Consider the following 22342-nt stretch of genomic DNA (forward strand, 5'->3'; position numbering starts at 1 on the left):
GGTTCCATGCAAGCAATCAAGGTTACAGAAGAAAGACGAAGACCAGACATTGGTAACAGCTCACTGTGTTTTGTGACAGCTGCCATGTAATTATTTTCAATGGCATCGGGAGTGCTGATTATTTATCTCTCAGACGTTTTTCTTTCTAATCTTTCCTCTGCCCTCTCTGGACCTGAACAATTGTCAGAGCTGAAGTATAGGGCTTAATGGAGAGCAGATGCAGCAGAGCTGTAGAAAGTTCATAGAATCTTCTGAGTTGGAAGGGGCCTTCAAAGGTCACCCAGCCCAATTCCCTGCTCAGAGCCCCTCCAGCCTGACCTTGGATGTCTCCAGGGATGGGGCATCTACCACCTCTCTGGGCAACCTGTGCCAGTGCTTCATCACCCTCACTGTAAAACACTTTTTCCTTATATTCAATCAAAACCTCCCCTCTTTTAGTCTGAAATCATCTCCCCTCGTCCTGTTACAACAGACTCTGCTAAAGAGTCTCTCCTCTTCTTTCTTGTAACCTCCCTCTAGATTCTGAAAGGCCGCTCTCAGGTCTCCGCAGAGCATTCCTTTCTCCAGGCTGAACAGCCTCAGCTCTCTCAGTCTATCCTCACAGGAAGCTGTTCCATCCCTGGCATTATTTCTGTGGCCCTCCTTTGGACACACTCCAACAGGTCCACGTCTCTCCTGCACTGAGGACTCCACGTCCAGATGCAGTACTCCAGGTGACATCTCACCAGCACAGAGCAGAGGGGCAGGATCACCTCCCGCACCCTGCTGGCCACACCGCTTTTGATGCAGCCTGGAATACAGTTGCCTTTCTGGGCCGCAAGGGCACATTGCTGTCTCAGGTCCAGCTTGCCATCCACCAGTAACTCCAAGCCCTTTCTGGCAGGCTTGACCATTTCATCCCTCAGCTGTACTGATAGCAAGGACTGCCACCACCCAGATGCCAGAACTTGCACTTGGCTTTGTAAAACCTCATGAGGTGCTCCTGGGCCCACAGCACGAGCTTGTCTAAGTCTCTTTGGATGCCATCCCATCCCTCAGGCCTAGGGATCCTGGCACCCAAGTTCCCCTTAGGCAATATGCCAGAGAACCCTCTAAACACTGTGCTGGTAGAGGTTCCCTAGAACATTGTCCCATGCCCTGCCTTTCTCTTTACTTTCTGTGTACAGAGCTGATTGCCAGGCAAGCAGAGCCATAGGGACTCCTCCCCCAGGACTTCAGTGGCCCAGGTGAGCACTGCTGACCAGTCAGCTTTTAGCTCAGCTGAGGAAATAAGCGCTGGTGTTTGGTAGGAGCCAAAGCTCCATCTGGAAACCATGACTTCAACATGCAAAAGTGGGGGCTGGTAGTTTCCTGTAACTGCTCAAATTTAAGTTCTGGGGACTAAATGACACAGCCCTGTGACACCTCGCTTCCCCTGTTTCCACTGTGTGACGAAGCCTTTTCAGCATGTTTGTTTTCTAATTGTCTATACAGAATGCTTTAAGATGAAAGGCTAAAAATCGTGACAGTAAATTTATTTTACTAATACCTAACAATATGTTAATGGCATCACAAACCAGCATGTTTCAGGACACCCTCTTTTCACATGACTAATCGGAGCTGTTGTAGCAACAGGACTTCACAATGGATGGTAGGTGCAGAAACTTAACTGGCTGTGCTCATCTCCATTTTTCCCCATCAAGCAAGCGAGGTGATTAGCTTTAGTTCATAACACTCTGCTCCTGAAGCATGAGAAACGAGCGCACTATTCGTTATTTAACAGATGAGCAGTTGGTGCAGCTCAGCTCACACAGGAAATTACTGAATTTTTCTCTACAAAATTTTAGTCTGAAAAATCTCTGGCTTTCTTTCCTTGGTAGCATGAGCCTGAGTAAGTACAGCCAGCTTCGCTCCAAAGAAAAGGAATATAGCCTCAGGAAAAAGGAATTCTTTCTGGTCCCCAGACTTTCTGACATTGTACTAGAGAACTTCTGAGTGCAAGATTTCTGGATTTGTTCCTTCAGTAAATAATTCTGGATATAAAAAGAGAGTGGCTAACACCCATGAAAGGAACTGTGTTGAACTTTTGCCCTCTTTCAGATATTCTCACCGATCCCTGTAGCTTACTGTAACTGTTCTCTGCACATCAGCAAGCTGCAAAGTCTGAAATAGTTCTTAGATAACATTAACGCTTTTATGACCTCTGCTTAAAAACTTCATTAAAATTTATACCATTTCCACCCTCCTCCACATATTCTATCCACTACAGTCTTTCACAAGGGTAGATAACAGCAGGACAAGGGGAAATCAGTTTAAGTCGAAGGAGGGAAGATTTAGGTTGGATATTGGGGGAAGTTCTTTACCAAGAGAGTGGTGAGGTGCTGTAACAGGCTGCCCAGAGAGGTTGTGGAGGCCCCATCCCTGGAGGTGTTCAAGGCCAGGCTTGACTGGGCCATGGGCAGCCTGGTCTAGTATTAGATATGGAGGTTGGCAGCCCTGCATGCAGCAGGGGTGCTGGAGCTTGATGATGATGCTATCAAGATAAGCAGCAGTTACCCATACAAATAACATTTTACCTGCTGTATCTGTCTATGCCAATGAATTCTTCTGAGTCTTCTAAGATGGAGCAACAAGAAATGGAAGCCTGGCTTAATGACACCACAGCCAATTTTGCCCTCAGCTTCAGTAGATTCAAGACTTCTTTCATCCCCCAAATAATTAAATAGTTAGAAAAAAAATTAATCACTGGTTGAGAAGTCAGCGATAGCCATGCAGGGCAGCATTACCTTCCCCATCGTCTGTTCTGCTAGAGAAAAGGCATCCATGAAGGCTTGTGCGATGACAGACAGACAGCCATCTATATGTGACGTTTTCTTAACATCAAAGACAAACTGGGGATTCTTCAGTATGTTCACCCAGAAGCGCAGAGGAAGACTAGGAGAGAAAGAACAAGCACCCTCAAGATTTAGCTCAGGCCACACAACTACTTTATAACGGTACTTTAATTTCACTGTACTCATAGAAGGAAGCATGTTTTTGTGCTGCCTGCTGTTACAAGAGGGATTGGGGAACAGAGGCTACAGGGCAAACCCATCCATCGGTCCCCCCTCCACCTACAAATACCACTCTCAATCTCCTTCTGGCTCTGAAGTCAGTGTGCATACTCCAAAGCCCTGAGAGCTACAGGGGTTTTATCAGTACCTAATCCATGCCCTCACATTATGGGGACACGTCTTCAACCCGACCCACCAAAATCTTATTCTTTGGATTATGGATGACCACCCATCTTTGCAACTACACTTTTGAAGAGCACACGCACTCCTGTGCCTGTCACACAGCCGTACCTGTTGGTTTTCCATATGTGAACCACATCAGGGTCAGTGATTCTTTTGCTTTCGGCCTGGGCGTCCAGAAAGTCAAAAAAGTACTTGATGGCAACAGGTGCTTTATTGTTAGGTAAACTCCAAATACTCCGGAAGAGATTTTCGACAACGGAATGAATTGCAACCTGAGAAGTAAGGAAGCGAGGAGCGCTACGGTTACACAGGAGAAAAACAACATTTGTCATCGCCGAGAGCCCAATGTGCGCAGGTGAACCACGCACAGAAATCACCGTGTGTTTGTGACAAACACCTGGGCCATGGGCTACCGGCAACCGACAGAAACAAAACTGAAACTGCAACCACAGCGTAACAAACTGCTTTCACACATCACTACTGCTCTGCGGACGGGAAACAAGTGACAAATGGTACGTGAAAGGAATCGCTCGTGGCATTTCCTGAACAGAGAACCTCAGCTCTTCAGACACTGTTCACACCTCTGCTGAAGGCATTTGCAACACGTGGCTGCAACAAGAGGGAGGTGAGGAACTGAAGTTTAACCAGCTCTTGAGGGCATGAGCCTTCAAGCTGCCTTACAGATAGAATGTGAGCTGCTCTCACCAGTAGCACCTCTCAGCCAAGGCGCTGTGGCTGCTGATCTAATTCTAGGATAGTGGCTTGGGGTGGCATACAAAGATGAAGAACTAAATGCTGGGTATTCCTGATCCAGAAGCAAAGCTGTTTGGCTGACAAAAGCAAAGTCTGGACTGCTGACAGACACACTGACATCTTCACTAATGGCTTACCCCAGCAACTCCTAAGGGCTGATGCTAGTTTCCATGCCTAATGAGAAGCGACCAGACTTCACTCCCACTTCAAGTAGTGTCCCAAATTGCCTCAGATGCTATCAACAGTCTAATTAAATGATGACTGATAGCTTTTTAAATGCAAGAAGGCGATCGTCATCATCATCCCTTCAGGCCTCTCGTATCTCACAGCTCTCAGCACAGTGCACTGATTAATATTTTAAGTAATACGCTGCTGAAAGAATTTTATATCCCATCTGAGCATGTCAGAAACAAGATGACATTACTGGAGGGAATAAATGTGGCTAACTCCAAGGGATGTCAACTGTACGTATTAAGTAATTATATTACCAATCCCAAGGACCCTGTTTTTAAAAATTCATCTATTTATTTTGGATGCTTCATTGGAGACCCTAAAAAGATTATTTCATTTCATGGGCAGCATTTGCTGGAACTCAGGCACTAGAAACATAAGAAGTTGCTTCTGAGCTGGGCAGACTCCACCAGAGGGCAAATGAATTGCTGACTGTACTGTCCCTACTGTAGGGAACCTACATAGTAGAACCTACACAGTAGGGAATCCCTACTGTAGGGAACCTGCTTTGGCAGGGGGGTTGGACTCGATGATCTCTGGAGGTCCCTTCCAACCCCTACAATTCTGTGATTCTGTGATTCTGACTGACAGGGACTGCTCTTACTCTGTGGAGCTCAGTAGCAAAACTCAATTTCTGTAACCCCAATTAAAAAAAAAAAAAAAAAAGTTGCACTCCTTGGGGAGATGGAGTGTGTGAACGTGACAATAAGAGTATTTTAGACCTCTAGCGTTAGCAAACCTGAAGTGTGGCTATCTTTACAAATGGTCCCAGTCAGTAGTTTGCAGAGTGATTTTTACAGGCTTTTTATTTAGCATTTGATAATGCACAGGAAGCTTGCACAATTTCTGCTTAAATTTCTATTTTCTTCATGCAAAACTTGCCAAGCCTAACACCAGCCCCCAAACAAGACCTTCACAGCTTACCTTGGTTGACAGTAGCTTTGTCAGATACATTTCTTTCACTTTGAATTTTTGCTTTCCTTTGTGACCCGATCCTTTCATGTCTTTATTTGCTTCAGAGTCTGGTAAAATCTGTCACGATAAGGTTAGAGAGATTACACAGATACAAACACAGTTCAGTAGTACATCTACCGTGTAACAGTGCAATGACTGAACTCACCAAATGACAGTGCTCATCAGAGTAGTCCACATCTAAACAACAGAAAGCAAAGAGCAAACACACATTAACGAAACATACAGCTACCAGCTCTGAAGTCTGAGCTGTGATGCGTGAGGGTGCTGAGCAAGCCGATCAGTGTCACACTTTCTTGCCTGCAGGGTGGGAGAAACCTCAGAATTGCACCAGTTTTGGGTCACATCCTAGTTCCAAGTTGTCCCACTAAGACAGTTCTAAGCTGCTGCTGGAGTGAGTTGGCTGCAAATATCAGCCCCTCTGAGAGAAGGGTGATCAGCAGCAGAGGAGGTGACTGCACAGTTTCATCTCTGCTAAGAGCCCTTGGTGAAGCAGGCTGAAGTCAGGTTTGAAAGCAATAGCTGGGAATGGGCAACTCTGTTTTTGCTGAGGGAGGAGGCAATGCCACCCTGTGACTCATTCCCCGGGGGCATGTCTTGTAGCTTCAGATGCCCGCTTTGACTGTGTGGTGAGTCACAGTCACACGCCACGTGTGTTTCTCCCCAGGGGCTGACACTGGAGCAGGGCACACTTCCTGTGCTGCTCTCATCAGTTTGTGCTATTCTCTGGGGTTCCCCGCTTTCCTGCCTATGAGTTTGTGCCTTGAATCACTCAGAAGCCAAGGACTATAGGCCATGCCTCTCTTTACTTTGCCTTCTTTCTTCCTCCTGAGCCCACTGTACGTGCCAGAGGCCCACAGCCAAGGTAGCGCGGCTCTTCATCTGGCTCAGTTCTGCTGAAGTGCCAATTTTTCTGAGCTGCTATTGACCGAGACGCAACCTGTCATAGCTCGGCTCTCTGCATTCCCAGCCCATTCTCTACAAAAGATCAAATAGATTGCAGTTCATTTCTTACCTGAGTGGGTATTTGTCTTCTTTTTCAAGACTTTTATGGTTGCTCCATTTGCAATCTGAAAGCAAATCCAAACATGTCTTGCTGAAATAGGTCACACTGAGGGTCTAGCCCAGAGCTATTCTCAAACTCAATTCCCAAAGCCACCAACTTATTTATGCCCCATGGAAAGTAAGGTCAAAATGCATATCTAGTTACTTTGTGATTTCTAGGCAAGATCTTCCTCCTCCTTGCCTGAATTTATAGTGCTGCCAGGATAGTGAGTGTTATCATTGAAAGGCCTGGTCTTCACAATGAGCATCTGGTTTTAACCCCCCTGCTCTGTGCAGGGTCTCCAACCAGCAGACCAGGCTGCCCAGAGCCACATCCAGCCTGGCCTTGAATGCCTCCAGGGATGGAGCATCCACAGCCTCCTTGGGAAATGATCCACAACCTTCCCTGTGTTATATCGGAGTGAAAGTGCAACTCATGCTTTTATTGTCAAAGTACAAGTCCAAAATGGCTCACACTGAGAACTATACCACTGCTCTGCTGTCAAACGCTGGGTTTTGCCAAGTGCCAGTTTACTTCTCTCTATAATTACGAAAACAACTGGCCAGTCCTAAGAAGGGATCTCTGCCAAAATATTTCAAGTGCTTCTTAAACCTTGGCAGACTGCCCAGTGTGAGAAACCAGTTTAAACATTAAGATACTCTATCAAAAGCTGTGTCTTGCAGAAAAGAATTATGCACTTACACTTGCTCCCTGAAAGTAAATATAATCTATTTTACAAGCTTTATTTTTTGCAGCATTTCCACTTATCATACAGTGTTTCAGAACGCTTCAGATAACACAGAGCACTTTAAAATTTGGCACAAGTGGGAATCTGCTCTAAGGCTCTCTCTTGACATGACAAACGCCCAGAGAGAACAGGAATCCTCCTTCTTGTCCCTGAAGACAGGCAAACAGTCCCTGAGCAGCGTGGGCCACGTGCTGCTGGCAGTCCCTCCCTGAGGAGCACAAGAGCAGCCCAATGCTGGGATGGCAGCTCCTGCCCTGGGTGGGAAGGGGAGTTCAGGAGAGAACTCTGCTTTCTGTCAGGAGTGGAGGTGCTGCTGCAGCATGACCAGGATCTGAGCTCCTGCTTTGGCTTTTACTTCTGGGGCAAGAGCTGCTTTTAGCACTGAATGGAATATGCTTCCCCTTCTTTACTGTTGCTGCAGTGGTCGTACTTACAATTTTTTTTAGTCTGGTCTGTAAAAAAACTCACGATATAAACCCTTATTTTGGGGTCCAAGTGCCTGACTTTTTGCAGTGGGTTGCTCTGAACATCATTACTGAGCTGGGTGTGTCACTGAGGGAACAGAGAAGGGCAATCTGCACAGACCCATACAACGTGGTGTAAAGCAGCTCTGCAAAACAGAAGACGCAGTGTGGCTCTGTGCCTCCGCCTTGCTCACCAGGCCTCCTCTCCTCCCTGTAATAATTATTTTCAAGGTTCCTAGAGAGCGTGATGCCACTATAGCCTGATAAACTGAGATCCATGACTGGGCAGCAGATCTGAAAGTGGCTCTCTAGCTGTCTTCTTGTGTGGAAAATAAGACTTCATGATAATCAGCAGCTTTCTTGCCAAGGCTTGTAGTTATTTGCATGCAAGCAATGCTGCAGACCTCATAAATAATCATATCAATGTCCATACCAAGAACACAGACTTACAAACAAAAGAACACACAAGGAAGAAACACAAAGTTATCTCTCTCTTCAGAAAACTACACCAAAACACAAACATCCCCTACTTCTGCATTTTTAAACGCAGTGTAGAAACTGCCTGTTTTTTCAAGAGAGGTTGGTGAGGACCTTTGCAGTGCAACCTTCATGCTTGAGTATCTTAAAAAAGACTCGGAGGTACTTCCCAGTTCCAGATATTTGGTTCATTTGTAGCGTTTAAGGATGGTAAGCAAAAAGAAAAAGTTCTGGCTTGCCACAAAGCTCTAGGTCCTGTTGAGGTGGTAAGCTCAGGCAGTGTTACTACCCTCACACAGTGCACGCAAAGTTTCCTCTTCTTGCTTTGCTTGCCTTTGCGTTCCTTTTTGCATCAATATACACACAAGAAAATAAACTGGGTAAGCTAATTCCTGATACCTGCTACTAATCCACTGCCTAAAATGTCTTCTCAAGGTCAGAAAAAAAAAAGAGGACTAAAATATCTAACAGATATGCCCAATGCTATTTTTCCATAGGGCAGCTGCTAAGCTATAATTAGTATAGTTACAGCTTTGTAGAAAAGAACCAAACCTCCCATCTAACTTGCATCTGCCTGCAGAAACCACAGATGAAAACAAGGTCTAGGACAAAGATACCCAGGGATGGCAGTGACCAACTGGAGCAAACTTATTTGCCACGAGGTATGGCACCCGTGAGCCACAGCACACCACGAGCTCAGGGAAAGTAAAAAGCTGCCATGTAAAGCCAGGCAACACTTGTAATAGCTGCCTGCAGTAAAAAGGGCTGGTGCTATCACACTAGGCACAAGTTTAGATACTTGATCAGATGCAAACCTGCAACAACCTTTACTGCATAGATACTGACTGCAGTACTGCAATGTCCTTATTTGTACAAAACCTCTGCCAGAGTGGGGGGAGGCCCTATGCTGACGTATAGATAAGATTCAAGAGAAGCACAGGAAAATCTCTTAAGACACTGGACTGGGGACTCAGGATGTCTGGTTCACCTCTGTCACCCTAGGATGTAAGGAGAGCAACAAACACCTACAGAAAACTATGAAGTCACCCCAAAGGAGCTTGCTTCAGACCTGAGCAGCCTTATGGTCCACCCAAGCTACAATCAGTACTGCTGGAAGTCCTTGCTCCTGTCTCTGGATGGCACTGTACTTGAACACAGCAACTTGTTCAGGGTTTGCTCTGGTTTCTGAGAACCACACTGCATTGCATGACACAGACATACTCTCATTAGCAAAGCTTACCTATATAAGCCAGACTTTCAGCAATGAGGCATGAAGAAAGCTCGCTAAAAGCACTCAGCACAGCACACAAACTTCATTTCCAGCATCTATTGGTAAGCATCAAAATGTGAGCTACCATATCAGCTCATGCCAGCCATCTGCTGCACACCTTAACTCACTCTCTTGCCCTCCAGTTTGCCTAGCATCAGTGGCAACTCCCTAGCAGGCAATGCTGCTTGCTACGCTTTTGCAATGTGCCACTCCAAAAAGGGTTCTGTCTCTAAATGTGGGCCTCTATTGTTGCAATGATGGAGAGGAGTGCAGCATTAACAAAGACTGCTTGAAAACTGGTTGCAATTGGAATCAGAGGGGAAAAATTAGGTTGTAAGTGGTAATATAGGTGGAAGCAAAAACAGAGAAAAAGGGAAAGAGTTAGGAACAAGGTCTGTAAAGAATAAAAATCAAACTCGTCTCAGCAGCCATTTGATTCTGACTCTTGATGAGCTTCCACAAAAGCTCACATAATGAAAATATGAGGTGGGAAGAGGTTCATAGCTGCTTATGGTGAGACAAAAAACTCAGCAGCAAAGAATAGAAGAGGCTCAAGACAGTGATCATAGCTGGAAATCAGACGATCTTTTATCTAAATTGTCTGACTAAAGTAACTGTTTCTCTGCAAGGAGCCCTGCAACAAGCAAAACTCTGAAAAGCAGTAGAAAATGTGAATCATTGACAAGAACACTATGGGTCACATTTCTTTCCTTCTGTTGGTGATGCTCAGCTGTGTCTCCAAGATTTTGATCAGTCGAGATATTTCTGCACAGACAGCATTTAGAACTGGGAGAAAAACTGCTTCTCAATTCATTGCTATTTATTGTTCATGGCTTTCCTGCTTACCTTGTAATGAGCAATGGTATTCAGCTTCCTTATCCCATCCTCCATCATCTCAGAGGAACCATCAATATCCAACAATTCTCTTTGCTGCTCCTCAGACACAAGTTCTGCAGTATGACAGCAACAGAAAACAATTACATCTCAACCACATTCTCACTGTACAGATGGTTGTGAAGAAAAACACCGCCTAATTATTTTTGTACGAGTGGCTCCCAACTAAGCTCTGCTTCTCTCTGTCCCTCTGCAAGTTCACGCGGGAGTGGTTTTGCAATCCCACACTACAGACTGTTCTTATGGAGAGACAGTCAGGACAGCTTCCATTCACGGAAGCTATTTTGTGTTGGTCAAGACAGAATTTTAGAGGTGCTATCACCTGCTATTCTTTTGCACAAGCGTTCCCTGATGTTACTGCTATGTTAGGACTAGAAGACACAAAGAGTAGCACGTTTACTATTAATGCATACTGAAGTTCCTGCAGAAGTGAAGCAGATGCAGTTCTGCTGTTTTAACTGCTACTATAAATCACGTAGGTTTCCCTAGAAATACCTTGTAATAAATAACGTTCTTCCTAGAAGGTAAAAAATATATATATCAAAGCCAAATGTAGGAATTCCTAGAATGAAAACTCCACTGACAGATGAGTGAACTTTAAGAGAATATAACACAGTGACATGCTCTTACCAAGACCAATTTCACCCAGCTGAAGACCATAGGGAAAGCCGTTCTTATTAAGGAAAGCTTGAAGGCTCTTCTCCTTGGTTTGGCCTATGGTGTCACAGTCCAGCACATTAACTTGAATAGTTTGACAGGCATCTCCACTCTCATTTTCAGGGATTTTTTCAAAGATAACATTCACAGTCTGGGGGAAGAAACACAAGTCATTCTGACTTAAAGGGAGTTTTTGGCACGGAAAACAACAACCGTCTGACTGAAAACCTGACACATTTTCAGCATATTCATTATTAAAGCTATTTTGAATAAGGATTATTAGAACAAATTAAACAATTAAGCATTTAGAACTCTTTATATCTGAAAAATCAAAGATAAACAGCTATGTATTTCCAAAAGTGCCTTTTCGTATTCTGCTTTTGTGCAAATCTTTTAAAGTGAATTACAACAAAAGGCCAGGAAAAATTACAATACATGTTCTGAAAAAAAACTAACAGCAACAAAACAGACAGACCCCAAAACAGTTCTTGCCTTTAAAACGAATTTTTTAAAAGCAAAAACTGTAGGTCACTAGAGATCTGATAAGGTTACTTAGTAACTCATCATGGTAAACATGATCGATTTTGAGCAGATAGGAAGCAATGTTGAAAAACATATTTAGACCAGATTATGCTGAGTAGCCATATCACACACACACACACACACACACACACAAAAATACATCTTCCTTGGAGACATCAGTGTCTGTCTACATACAGCCACATCCCTAGAGGCAGGGCTGTCATGGCCAGTTGCAGAAGCAGTGGAAGGGAAACACACATTGCAGGAGTCAGAACCCATAGTTCTGGTCCAAATCTGCACAGAGAATAGTGTAATTTAACCTATGCTGTGTTACCCTGTGTCAAACAACTCAACAGATCCTATGGGTGTAGCACCCCTGCCCTTCAGCTCATAGCAACTCTTAGCTGGAAAAAAACAAACTTGTCTGCTAGACTGCACACAAGGTACGTATGGGTCAAGTCAGTGAGACTGGGTAAACATCTCTGGTCTTTTTTCAGCCAGGTTCTATTTCTGGGCAGGTCAGGTCAGACAAATCATCTGCTTCCAAAAGGAAGGGAAAAAAGGATGACGACGGGATAGCTACTGCATGGTGATAAGAGCAATCCCTCCTAGTGCCACAGCTTACTGCCCACAGAGACATCACTGTTCAGCTGCATGCACGCAGATGTGCTGGTGATGTCTCCAGACAGAATTACTGCAAGCACTTTAGGTGCCTGCAAAGGAAAAAAAAAAACAAAAAAAAAAACAAAGCAAAATACCCACAAAAAAAACCCCCGAAACGACCTACTTGAATTGTTCTGGCTGTTGGACACCTCTGGTATAATGACTATCTTGTGACTGAAACGTGGGGACTGCAGGTACAACTCAATAAAGGAGCGATCGTTAAAAGAGGAAGCAACTATAAATGTTTATTTTCTTCCTGCTGTCATGTGAAGGAAAGAACTTCTGTCCAGGTCGCTGCAGGAACATGCTTTATCTCTTCTGAGAAAAATGAATAGTTATTAATAGCTCTGAAGTGCTCTTTTCTGCTCTGCTACCCAGCAAGTGTAGAAATTACCAGACGCTGTTGGTATAAAAAGTAGCCCAATAAGACATTAATGAATTTCACTGTTTCTATAGAAGCAAAAGAATTATTAAAACAGGGTTGTGCGGCTATGAAGATCAGAATTTAATGAAGACTAGGACATAACTAGAGTAACTGAGAATAACTTCATCATCAGGATACGGAGAGGCTTAATTGTGAGGAAAATGAGTCCACCAGAAGGACAGATAGAACAGAAGAAGAAGAGATGTGGGAATGGTGCCTGCAGAAGGACAAACAGACTGTATGCCATGCCTCAGGTTGGGATTTCATGCAGAAAATTAGTAAAAACTACACTGGCACAAGAATGAGGGAGTCATGCTTGGTCAGGCCCACAGACCAACTGAACAGGCAACAGTATTGTCCTTGACTTTGGCTTCACTGAGGTCATGATATTGTGGGATAAAACAGTAGACAGAGAATAACTGCATTTTGTCTTTGGAGATCTCTCCTCTACATCTGAATCGAAGTCTTTGTCAACCTGATCTTTCAGGAGTAGCTGCTCACTCTTCAACTGGAGCCGATTTGTCCTTACGTTCTTGGAAATGCTCCCTCCTTTAATTGAACCTTGCTCCTACACTGCATTTTTTTTCCCCTTCCTTTTGGACTGTCAAGAGAAGCAGTCCTTTACTCTTCTGCTATTCCTTTTCAGCACAGATTGCTCACAAGTGTGCAGCCTCTTCACTCAGCAGAAGTGTCCTCCTAGGCCTGCTCAACTCATTGTAGGGAGACAGGACTGTAAAAAGAGAAAGGTAGTTCCTTATGTGGGTGGAATATAAGTCATTTACAGATTCCTTAATCTGAAGTTTCAATTCTGTAAGGAAAATGACACCTTGTGACTCAAAAGAAATATTTGAACACAGTCTCTAACCAGGGAAGCCAGTTTTGCCGATACAATTTCCTGCAGAAGTTAATCTTAAGAGATGAAGCAATTGATGAGGAGCTAGAAAGCCAATTATGATTATGTCTTCTCTCTGCAGCTGAAGTTTTCACAAATAACATTCAACCTGTCTGACAGCACAACCCCATCTTTAGAAACCATTAATCAGAAGCTGACAGTCACAGTCACTGCATTTAGATACAAAGCATGGAACTGTAAAAAGAACCAGAAGCAACTGTAAAATTAAAGGAGTCTTTAACAATGAACCGTGAGGGTCAGAAAACACCAAGAAAAATCACAGGAGGACACATAGACATAGTGAGCAAACACTACTAGGCCCTTTTCCAAGACTTTGGAAAGGAAACAAACAGAAAAACAGCACAAGTTAACTGAGGGAAAGACTCAGGAGGAAATTACAGGACATTTAGTGCAACATAGTAGTATGTAGAGCTGGGATTTGGTGCACTAAAAGTTAGTGGTTAGCAACATAAAGTCACAGTGCTCTTTAGAAAAGGCTCAACACACATTGCAAGAACTGTTAAGGCTATTTAAGGAGAAGGCAGCAAGTATCTGGAACTTCTTGTTTGGAAACTAGTTTGGAGTCTTGCTAAAAGACAGGAAAAATAAATTAAAAGACTTTTTTTTTTTCCACTCATGTACTGACAGTAATAATGACATTTGAAGACAATGTTTACAGATGCCTTTTCAGATTAGTAGTTTTCCTGAAAATGAATCTCAAACAATTCAGTAAAGCTATTAATATCTATAGCAGCTAATAAGTGAGATGTGATTTAATAAAGAAATGCCATGATGCCATTCCTTTTATTAGATGTAAAGAAAATTCATCCAGGAAATTCAAGGCCTCTTGTTCATTACCCTGTTCTCTATTCAGCTTTGCATGTCAACAACATTATGGCCTTTTATGAGACAGACTAAGGAAGCAAGAAAATCTTTCAAGCAGCAAAAGAGAACAGTAAAGTAACATAAAGGAGACAGCAACCAAACAATGATATACCTTAAACCTATTCCCTTATCTTCCACGCCACAAAATACTAGAAACAGGAAAAAGCAGAGTGATCACAAGCTCCTCCTGAAGCAGACAGAACAGTTGTTTATCATAAGCGATAGTAAAGCCAAGAAATTGGCATTAGAAAACGTTACGTAAAACAATATCTGCATTGCTGACCTCCTTGCAAGGGTTACTGTGTCCCTTTCTGTTGATGAAAATCTCCAGACATCACACACTTGTAATAGTTTGCTTATCTCTCACAAACATGACCAGTAATACCACATCCATTGCATGTTAGTAGGAAATCAGTTTGTCTCTGTTTTACTCCGTTACATCCCTCTTATCTTTTTAACACCCTTCTTTTAACTAGTAAAGCAGTTCAACACTTTAACAGCTTCCTATCACCACACAGCTTTGCTTCACTTTTGACAGAAGACTGTTAGCTGAATTAAATCATTTCTTCTCATCTAAAAATGCAAACTTACTTATTTCAGCAAAGAGAATTCAACAGTCCAAATCCCTTCTGAAAATTCAAGATAAGTCTGTAGCTCTTAAGTGCCCACACATCAATTTTACCACATGATCAGATCCTCTCTTTATTTTCCACAGGAGAGATCCCACCAACAATTTCTCCCAGGTCAGGCCCACATTGTGTAGCTTTTCTATTTAAAACAAATCACTTCAGTCAAATGCTAACACTCAGCTGGGCACAGTTTTTTTTCATCAGTCACTGAGCAAATTATCTACCGAGAGCTGCAGCTGCTTGCCTTGCCTGTGAGAAAGCAGGCTTGCTTCCTCTGCTTCTGAAAGGCTCTGTGACGCATCCACATCTCTTTCAAGGCAGTTTTATTTCTCAGTACTCAAATACAAACACAGCATGAAACCCACATGGCTTCTCAGCTTGCACTGGACCATTGCTTTTAAAAGCATCCTTCTTTCAATCCCTCTGCTTGAATATTGACTTCAGAAGCTCATTCCCATTCAATATCTGGCCCTTTCCAGCAGAGAGCGGTAACTGTAGGGGGTCAGCTGGTCCCAAGGTCTGTGACCTTTTTAAAAAATGCACACAGCTTAGCCAAGGGATGGCTCTAATGTAATTCAAAACCAACACCATTCTTCGTTCTCTTTTTTTTCTTTTTTTTTTTTTTCCTATTACAAATGGCCTGATTTTCAGAAAATCTCTCTTTCTGCAAGCCCAGAACTTCTTCCTTCTCATGCCCACAGGCCAATCTGCTACCTATGGAGCTTCTTCTGATTTTTGGTTTGGCTGTATCCTGCTTTGATTGGTTTGGAATGGAAGTCTGCTCCTGAATTAAGGATAGGCATGTAGATTGCTTACACTTGTCTGTAGCGCCCTGCCACTGATTTCAGAGTTGTATTCTGCATTACGTGCCTCCCTGCATCTTCAAGTGTCTACATACCACAACACTCTGGACTCTGGCTGCAGATGTGCTGCTGTAACTTCCTGACACCCTCTTTTGGGCTGTTTTTTGTGCTCTGCTCTGAACAAGCATGCTTTAGCACACCACTTTTGCAGGGCCTTCAAAAGGGGAAAATTAAAATACTTACAAAAGATTGCAAGACTGAGAATGCAACTGCAGTGTCCAAATGTGCAAAAGGCATTTGAAAACTCAGCTCAGAATTTATTTGATATAGAAAACAAAAATGCAGTCCTTTAGACAGTAATTTGCTTCTAAAGAAAGGAGGAACATTGCTCCCTGTCTGCACAATTGTGGTTCCCTCTCTGTAGAATCAGGTACTGTATGTCCTGCAGTGTTAGAAGAAAAGCTGACTCCTTCTACTTTAACATCTGTTCAATCCTGTTCTTGAAGAGAAAGCCTGCACAGCTGGCCTGCTTCATCACCCAGATAGCCTCTCAGTTCCATCCATATCTATTTCACAACAGTTTAGTTTACAGTATAAAACTCAGACAAAACACCAAAAAAACTTTCTCTCCATCCAGCCAGAGCTGGAGTCCTTAACACTCCATCTCCATAACTCCAGTGCAGGACACCCTCTCCTCTTCTGACAGTTTTAAATTGAATATTCAGTCACTTCTCACCTGAGTCCAATACACCATAGGACCTTGGAAGAGGAAGCTGCTTTATTAATCTTCTAACAGTATAATTTATAAAAGCAGTACCATTTAAAAGCAAGAATACAAAGTACAAGTCAGCAAACACTTGAGAAAGGCTTTTTGCTCTCACTTCCTCATCCATCCTCAGACAGCCTTCCCTAAAGATACTGAGTCCTCCAGACCACTTCCCCTCTCTTCACTGCCCACAAGACCCTATCAGTAACTGCACGTACAGAAATAATAATAGGAAATGAATTTCAGGCAGCGTTCAGTAGGTTCAGAATCAGCTATCCCCCAACATGCCTCTCAATGTAAATTTGTGCTATAAATAAGAAAAGCCAATCAATTCCACAAGACTGGATGATCTTGTGTTATCTATTAGCAACAAGCACATTGAGCTCTAAGAAGATTTGACTGTAATTTTGTCAGAGTTTTCAACTGAAAATGAAAATTTAGAAATCTGACACAGAAAAGTTATTATTTCAGTGAGCTTCCTATATGACCCAACTTTTGATCTAGCTACTCCAATGGGTTGCTGACCAGCCAATGAAAAGCTCACTCCAAAACAAGGCATCCTAGCACCTCCTGATTCAAACATGCAGACCTGGAAACTGAGGCCTTGCCTCAGAGTACGGGCTGTGGAAAGGCCTGATTCTTCCTCCACAGCCACTGGCACTTGTGCTGTCCTTGCCACAGTAGCTGCTGCCCTGGTGATTTTTGCTCCCAAGTTCTGAAGCCTACTTTTTGGTCACACTTCCCAGACTCTGGAGACATTCAAGGTCAGGCTGGACCAGGCTCTGAGCAACCTGGTCAGCTGCAGGTGTCCCAGCTCATTACAGGGAGTTGGACTAGATGACCGCTGAAGGTCCCTTGCAACTCAAATGATTCTATGACTCCACTCCTAAGTATGCCTGGTACTTACAACAGTAAGTCAAGAGTTGAGGAGCAAGGAAGCCATGGAATGATTGGAAATGCAGATTTTAGAGTTCTCCAACTCAAAATAGTTCAGAAATTCTGGAGAAAAATGTGTTCCACTTAATCTGAAAACCTTTATCAGATCTTCTACTCAAAAAAGTCATTACTTTTACATGCTCAAACATGCAATAATCTTTCTTGTCTATTCTCACAGTTTCAGAATGACAGTCAGGGAAGTCCAGTTTTCAAAGAATTCTGTGTGTAACTGTGAAATAGGAAGCATTTTGCTGTTGCTTTGGGAAAGAGATCTATGGTAAAGTTCAGAAACTCAGCTAAGTTTCCCAGACAGCTTAGTTATAACTAAGCAATTAATTCAAATGCATTACACTGTAACCTTGCTAATTTGGAGCTAACAACATGGAAGCACTTAGCAAATATTCACTCCCTGAAGATTTGCCACAAGAAAACACAACAGAAAAATAGAACCTCTGCATTTCATTCTTTCATTCACAGAAGTGCAATGTAGTTAAAATTCTAAGAATATGTTTACAATTTTGTAGAACACTTTAAAATCAAAAGAAATTTTAATACACTGAGACTGTACTAAACCTAACCTTTGTCAATTAAAGCATGCTGTGAAGCAAAAGGTGACAGCTATTTTTAAAATGTATATTGGTGAAACACCCTCTCGTTAAACTCCATTGGATTTTGAAGCTTTGTGAGCAATAGTAATTTTCTTCTTCTCTATCTGGGAACTTAACCATCACCTTTGCATCTAAGAGCCTTCATTTACCTTACTAGAAAAAAAGAAAACATTGTAGTTGTCTGTTTTCAGAATGTAAACTGCCAAACATACCACTGTTTTGAATTCAGACACTTGCCACAACAGCCAGTCTTCGTTAAGCGTGTACAGGGCTTTGCAAGTTATTGCATCAACAGGTCCTTTGTTTATCTTCTGATTGAGGGTTGTCACTAGCAAATAGAAAGGTTCACCAATTGTCTCCTAGGACAAGAAACAAACACAAAGAATGTATCTTTACAGTCACCAAACAGGCATAAATAACTAGAAAAAAAAAGTCAGGTGTAACAAACATTTCCTTTCAACTAACATGTTATCTTGCAATTAGGAAAAAAAATCATTCTGAGAACTATCTACTTATTTGTTTAACCTCCATGCTTTGTCTTTGCTTTTCAGTGTGAAGGACTCATGCAAATAGTAAGAGACAGCTGGAGTGTGTGTGGCAAAATAGCTCACAACCCCTTGCTGTGCACAAGTGCACTACAGACAAGCTGCTCCTTTTCAATCTGGCAGATGCTTCCTAGTTCCACCAAACTGCTCATGTTGGGGGGAGATGCGCTTGTGCTCATGTGCATACTTCAGCTACTTCTTCCTTTTCAGGAAGGACTTTGTGAGAAAACAAAGTAATATCTGGTTTCCTTTTAACTTACTTCTCTTGTGGTTTCTGAAAAAAATCCTTGGGAGAAAAGCTGTGGGACATACACGGTTTATCAGTAAGAGTGAATGGTATTGAGCTTCCCCTTCCAACCTGCACCCCAGTATGCAGGCAAACACTTGAGAAAAGAAGGACGGATCTTGGGCTCCATGCAACACCATTCCTGCAGCCCAGCTGAGGCATTTTACTAGCAGAGCTCCATAAAAGCAACTGGTGTACTGAGAACAAACCTCTCTGACAACTCTTTGTCTCTTTCCTGGGGTTTCAGGAAAAATGTTTGAAGTGCTGAACCCTAAACAGTTCTTCTGCTGTATCAGTGGTACAGGTGGGACTGATACAGATGACACCATCGTGCTTGTCAGTGAGATACAAGCAGGACTGATACGAGTGATACCATCATGCTTTTGAGTGAGACAGGAAACAGAACCAAGCACTGAAACCAGGAACAAAATGCTACCAAGAGGGCTAAAATAAACAAGCTGCAAAAGAAAAAATTCTTGTTTCTACTTGAAGTTATAGAGTTATTGAAATTTACAATGCTGTTTGGAGGTTAAAAACCCTGGAAAGAAGTTTAGTTTTCCAGTTGGTTTTCCTTAAACCTTCACCTGCACAAAAGCTTTCCAACAGTTTGCACAGACAGGCAAAAACTGCATTTTAACATGGAATAATGGCTGACAAGAGAAAAAGACATGCTGTGGCTGCAAAATTATCCAAATCTCATCCAAATAAATGAAACAATAATTTCTTACAGTCCATCTCTTTTCCTACATCCCCTTGATGTCAACTAAACTAGAAGTAATGCGTTAATGCTTTATACAGATCCCAATAACATTCCTTATGGAAGAAATCAGTTAAAATATTGCTTTTTGTATGTGATGCAGTGAAAAGATGTACCCATACCCGGAGAAACCCAGACAGGCAAACAGACATCCAGTTTGTCAGCAATTTTTCTACCACAGATTCAGTTCGCCTAAGGAGGAGTTTAGGCTGCACATTGCTTGACTGTTCCATCAAGTCCTTTGTCAACACTTCCAAAATATGGGTTAGATAAACTAGCTTAGTTTGTAGTGCAATAGTCAAGAAGGATGCAAACAAGCACCTGTTCAAAATAAAAAAACAAAACATAACAAAAGAGAATGCTATAATATCTGAAATTTCTCTTCCAAAATATATCTTTAATAAAAGAAGCACTCCTCAGCACAGTTTATATCTTAAGTTTTTAATCTTTAGGCATTGGATCTGCCCACCAATGTCTACAAAAATATAAAAAATGCAAGTCCATCTGCTCTTGAGATTATTTTGTAAACATATAATTTGTCTCTACATTTAATTCTGCAGAATTACGACTGCTTTGGTGACAGAACATTTTTAAACTGTAAAACTGTTGATGTAACTGCAGGAAGTATTTACAGTTTTGATGTGAGCTTTCCTGCTCCTTTCCCTCTTTGTTTACATCTACAAACATTCTGATTTCTCTGTAATGGTTTGTTTAACAGCAATGTTTTTCCCTCCGCAGTGTGTGCAGATGGAGAAGATGGAAAAATGCTCTGGAGAAATGCAAGTTTGTTTTGTAAAAAGTGGAAATTACATTTGGATGCTACAATCTATGTTGACTTTTCCTGTTAATTCTCTGTCTTGAAGATGATAAGCAAAATCATACTATACCTGTCTTTCACAGAGAAATTTTTCTGCTTTTCAAGAGTGTGAATGAGAGTAACAAGAAAGTTCTTGTTACAAATTAAAGCATGCAACATGTTGAAGCTTTCATCCTTGCGTGTTTGGTCTCTGCTCTGTAACAGTTAAAGAAAAATAAGCAAACTGTAGTTTGGCTACCATGGATTCTTCATGTTCAGAACGATGGCAAGCAACATACGGGATAAGATCCTGGCCTCATTTCAATCAGTGGGAATTTTGCATTTCATGGGTCTCAGGATTTTACTTAGGATGAATTTGTGCACAACACGGAGTGCACACAGAGCATACATTTTCTGGCATATCCCCAAAGTAGTGCCAACAGCTAAGTTTGCCTGTTATCTGCCATGACTAGATCCTGTTCATCTTATTTAAATATATACTGGGTAATGGAATCTTACATATCAAATTTCTTTTACACATAAATCCATGTAACTTCCCCCATAGGGAAAAAGAACATACAGAAGATGCAGTTTGGTGTGTTATAGGACAACACAGCCATAAAGGATACAATCACTTGTGAAAAAATATTTATTGAGACATATCACACTTACCTGTGGCATGTCTTCACTGAAGATGGACGCAAAACCTCCTGACTAAAATATAAGACATGTGATATATATCATTCTGATGTACACAAAAAGTTTCACATTAAACATGCCAAGCATGTTCCCGATGGCATACAACTTGAAATAAAACAATGGAAATCCTGGCCTCTACACAATGACTTCTTCCAGGTTCACTGAAAAGTAAACTCCAGAAGATGACCTGGTATTGATTTCAGTGCCACTGTGTGTTAATCTATGCTGCTGAGCTGCACTAGCACAGCAGTGAAATAATGCTCTGCAGGAAAGGCTGTTCATTACCCTCATCTCCAAATGAGGAAGGGTTACTCCCGGCTGCATCCTGCTGGAAAGCAATGATAGGGTTTTGGTAGCACAGTGACACTTGAGTTCATCTGCCTCCATTCATTTCAAAGCAGTTTCTGAATGTTCCCAAATGAACTCTCCAGGAGGTCCATGCTGTCAGAGACACAGGTGCCACTGCACACTCAGCCCTAGTGAAGGCTATCACAACACAGGGACACCCCCAATTCTCTGACACTTTGCATGTGCTCCTCGTCTGACTCTCACAGACTGCAAGTGCAGCATTCTTTAGCACCAAGTTTACACTAAAAATATTTACCATTGCAAATGTTTTATCTGTGATGCTGGCAGCCCTTCGTTTCTTAATTCTCCCCTTTCCACATGCCTCAGGTTTTCTTCTTTTCTACCCTTCTCTTCCTCTACTGGCTATTCTCATCTTTTTCACAACTTGTTCAGCACCCCTAACATCACCTACCAGTAACATTTTCTCTCCCTACACCCCCACTATCTGTGATGCAACCAGAATCACATAGAAGGTTAAAAATAGTTGCAAACAGGGAACAGTCATATTAGTGTTAAACCAAACAATGTGGAAAATGGAGAAAGAACAGAGGTAATAAACCAAATTTCACAAGGAAAGTGAAAATCAGGCTGAACATAATGAATACTTTAAGAATAGCTGTAACATCTGTTTAATTTAACACCTACAAGCATTAAGCTCAAACCAAAAGCTACCAAGCTGGACTAAATATAGAAAACTGGAGCAGCAGGAAGCTAGAAGCTCAGAATGAAGATGGAGTGCATCACTCTTAATTTTAGGTATCTGACTCCCTCCTTCAGCAACTAATCTCATTCTGAGACAGATGTCTCAGGCAAGTAGGATGAATCACATTGAGCTGTCTCTCCTTACACCAACTACAGAAGATGCTCAGTGAACAGCTTTGATGCTCATGTTTGAGCAGCTTAGATTATATAAGACAAAACCCACTGAACTCACTGAAAGGTAGAATGAGCAAAATGTAGATATCATTTGAACACATCAAGTTAGCAAGGGAAGTTGTGATTTATCTTACTTTGACCTTTCTGACACAAGATTGCAATCTACTATGTCTTTTCTGCT

At 42.3% G+C, this 22342-nt stretch overlaps 2 protein-coding genes across 2 annotated transcripts in view; one reads left to right on the plus strand and one right to left on the minus strand.

Annotated features, from left to right (window-relative positions):
* The window catches only part of CEP83 (centrosomal protein 83), a 47767-nt gene extending 27338 nt beyond the window's left edge, over positions 1-20429 (plus strand). The window contains exon 16 of the mRNA XM_052667373.1: positions 20181-20429. Within this exon, the coding sequence (XP_052523333.1) occupies positions 20181-20303 (123 nt within the window). The 3' untranslated portion in view covers positions 20304-20429. The remainder of the gene's footprint in view (positions 1-20180) is intronic.
* PLXNC1 (plexin C1) overlaps positions 1-22342 on the minus strand; it is a 68252-nt gene that overhangs the window by 4734 nt on the left and 41176 nt on the right. Inside the window, exons 18-28 of the mRNA XM_052667362.1 lie at positions 20911-20952; positions 20330-20454; positions 19565-19763; positions 18067-18213; positions 10700-10877; positions 10022-10125; positions 6187-6241; positions 5320-5351; positions 5124-5231; positions 3324-3487; positions 2766-2913 (exon numbers count right to left, since the gene is read on the minus strand). Of these exons, the coding sequence (XP_052523322.1) occupies positions 2766-2913; positions 3324-3487; positions 5124-5231; positions 5320-5351; positions 6187-6241; positions 10022-10125; positions 10700-10877; positions 18067-18213; positions 19565-19763; positions 20330-20454; positions 20911-20952 (1302 nt within the window). The remainder of the gene's footprint in view (positions 1-2765; positions 2914-3323; positions 3488-5123; positions 5232-5319; positions 5352-6186; positions 6242-10021; positions 10126-10699; positions 10878-18066; positions 18214-19564; positions 19764-20329; positions 20455-20910; positions 20953-22342) is intronic.

Source organism: Tympanuchus pallidicinctus, unplaced genomic scaffold (genome assembly GCF_026119805.1).
Source record: "Tympanuchus pallidicinctus isolate F22 unplaced genomic scaffold, pur_lepc_1.0 scaffold8, whole genome shotgun sequence".
NCBI classification, from domain to species: Eukaryota; Metazoa; Chordata; class Aves; order Galliformes; family Phasianidae; genus Tympanuchus; species Tympanuchus pallidicinctus.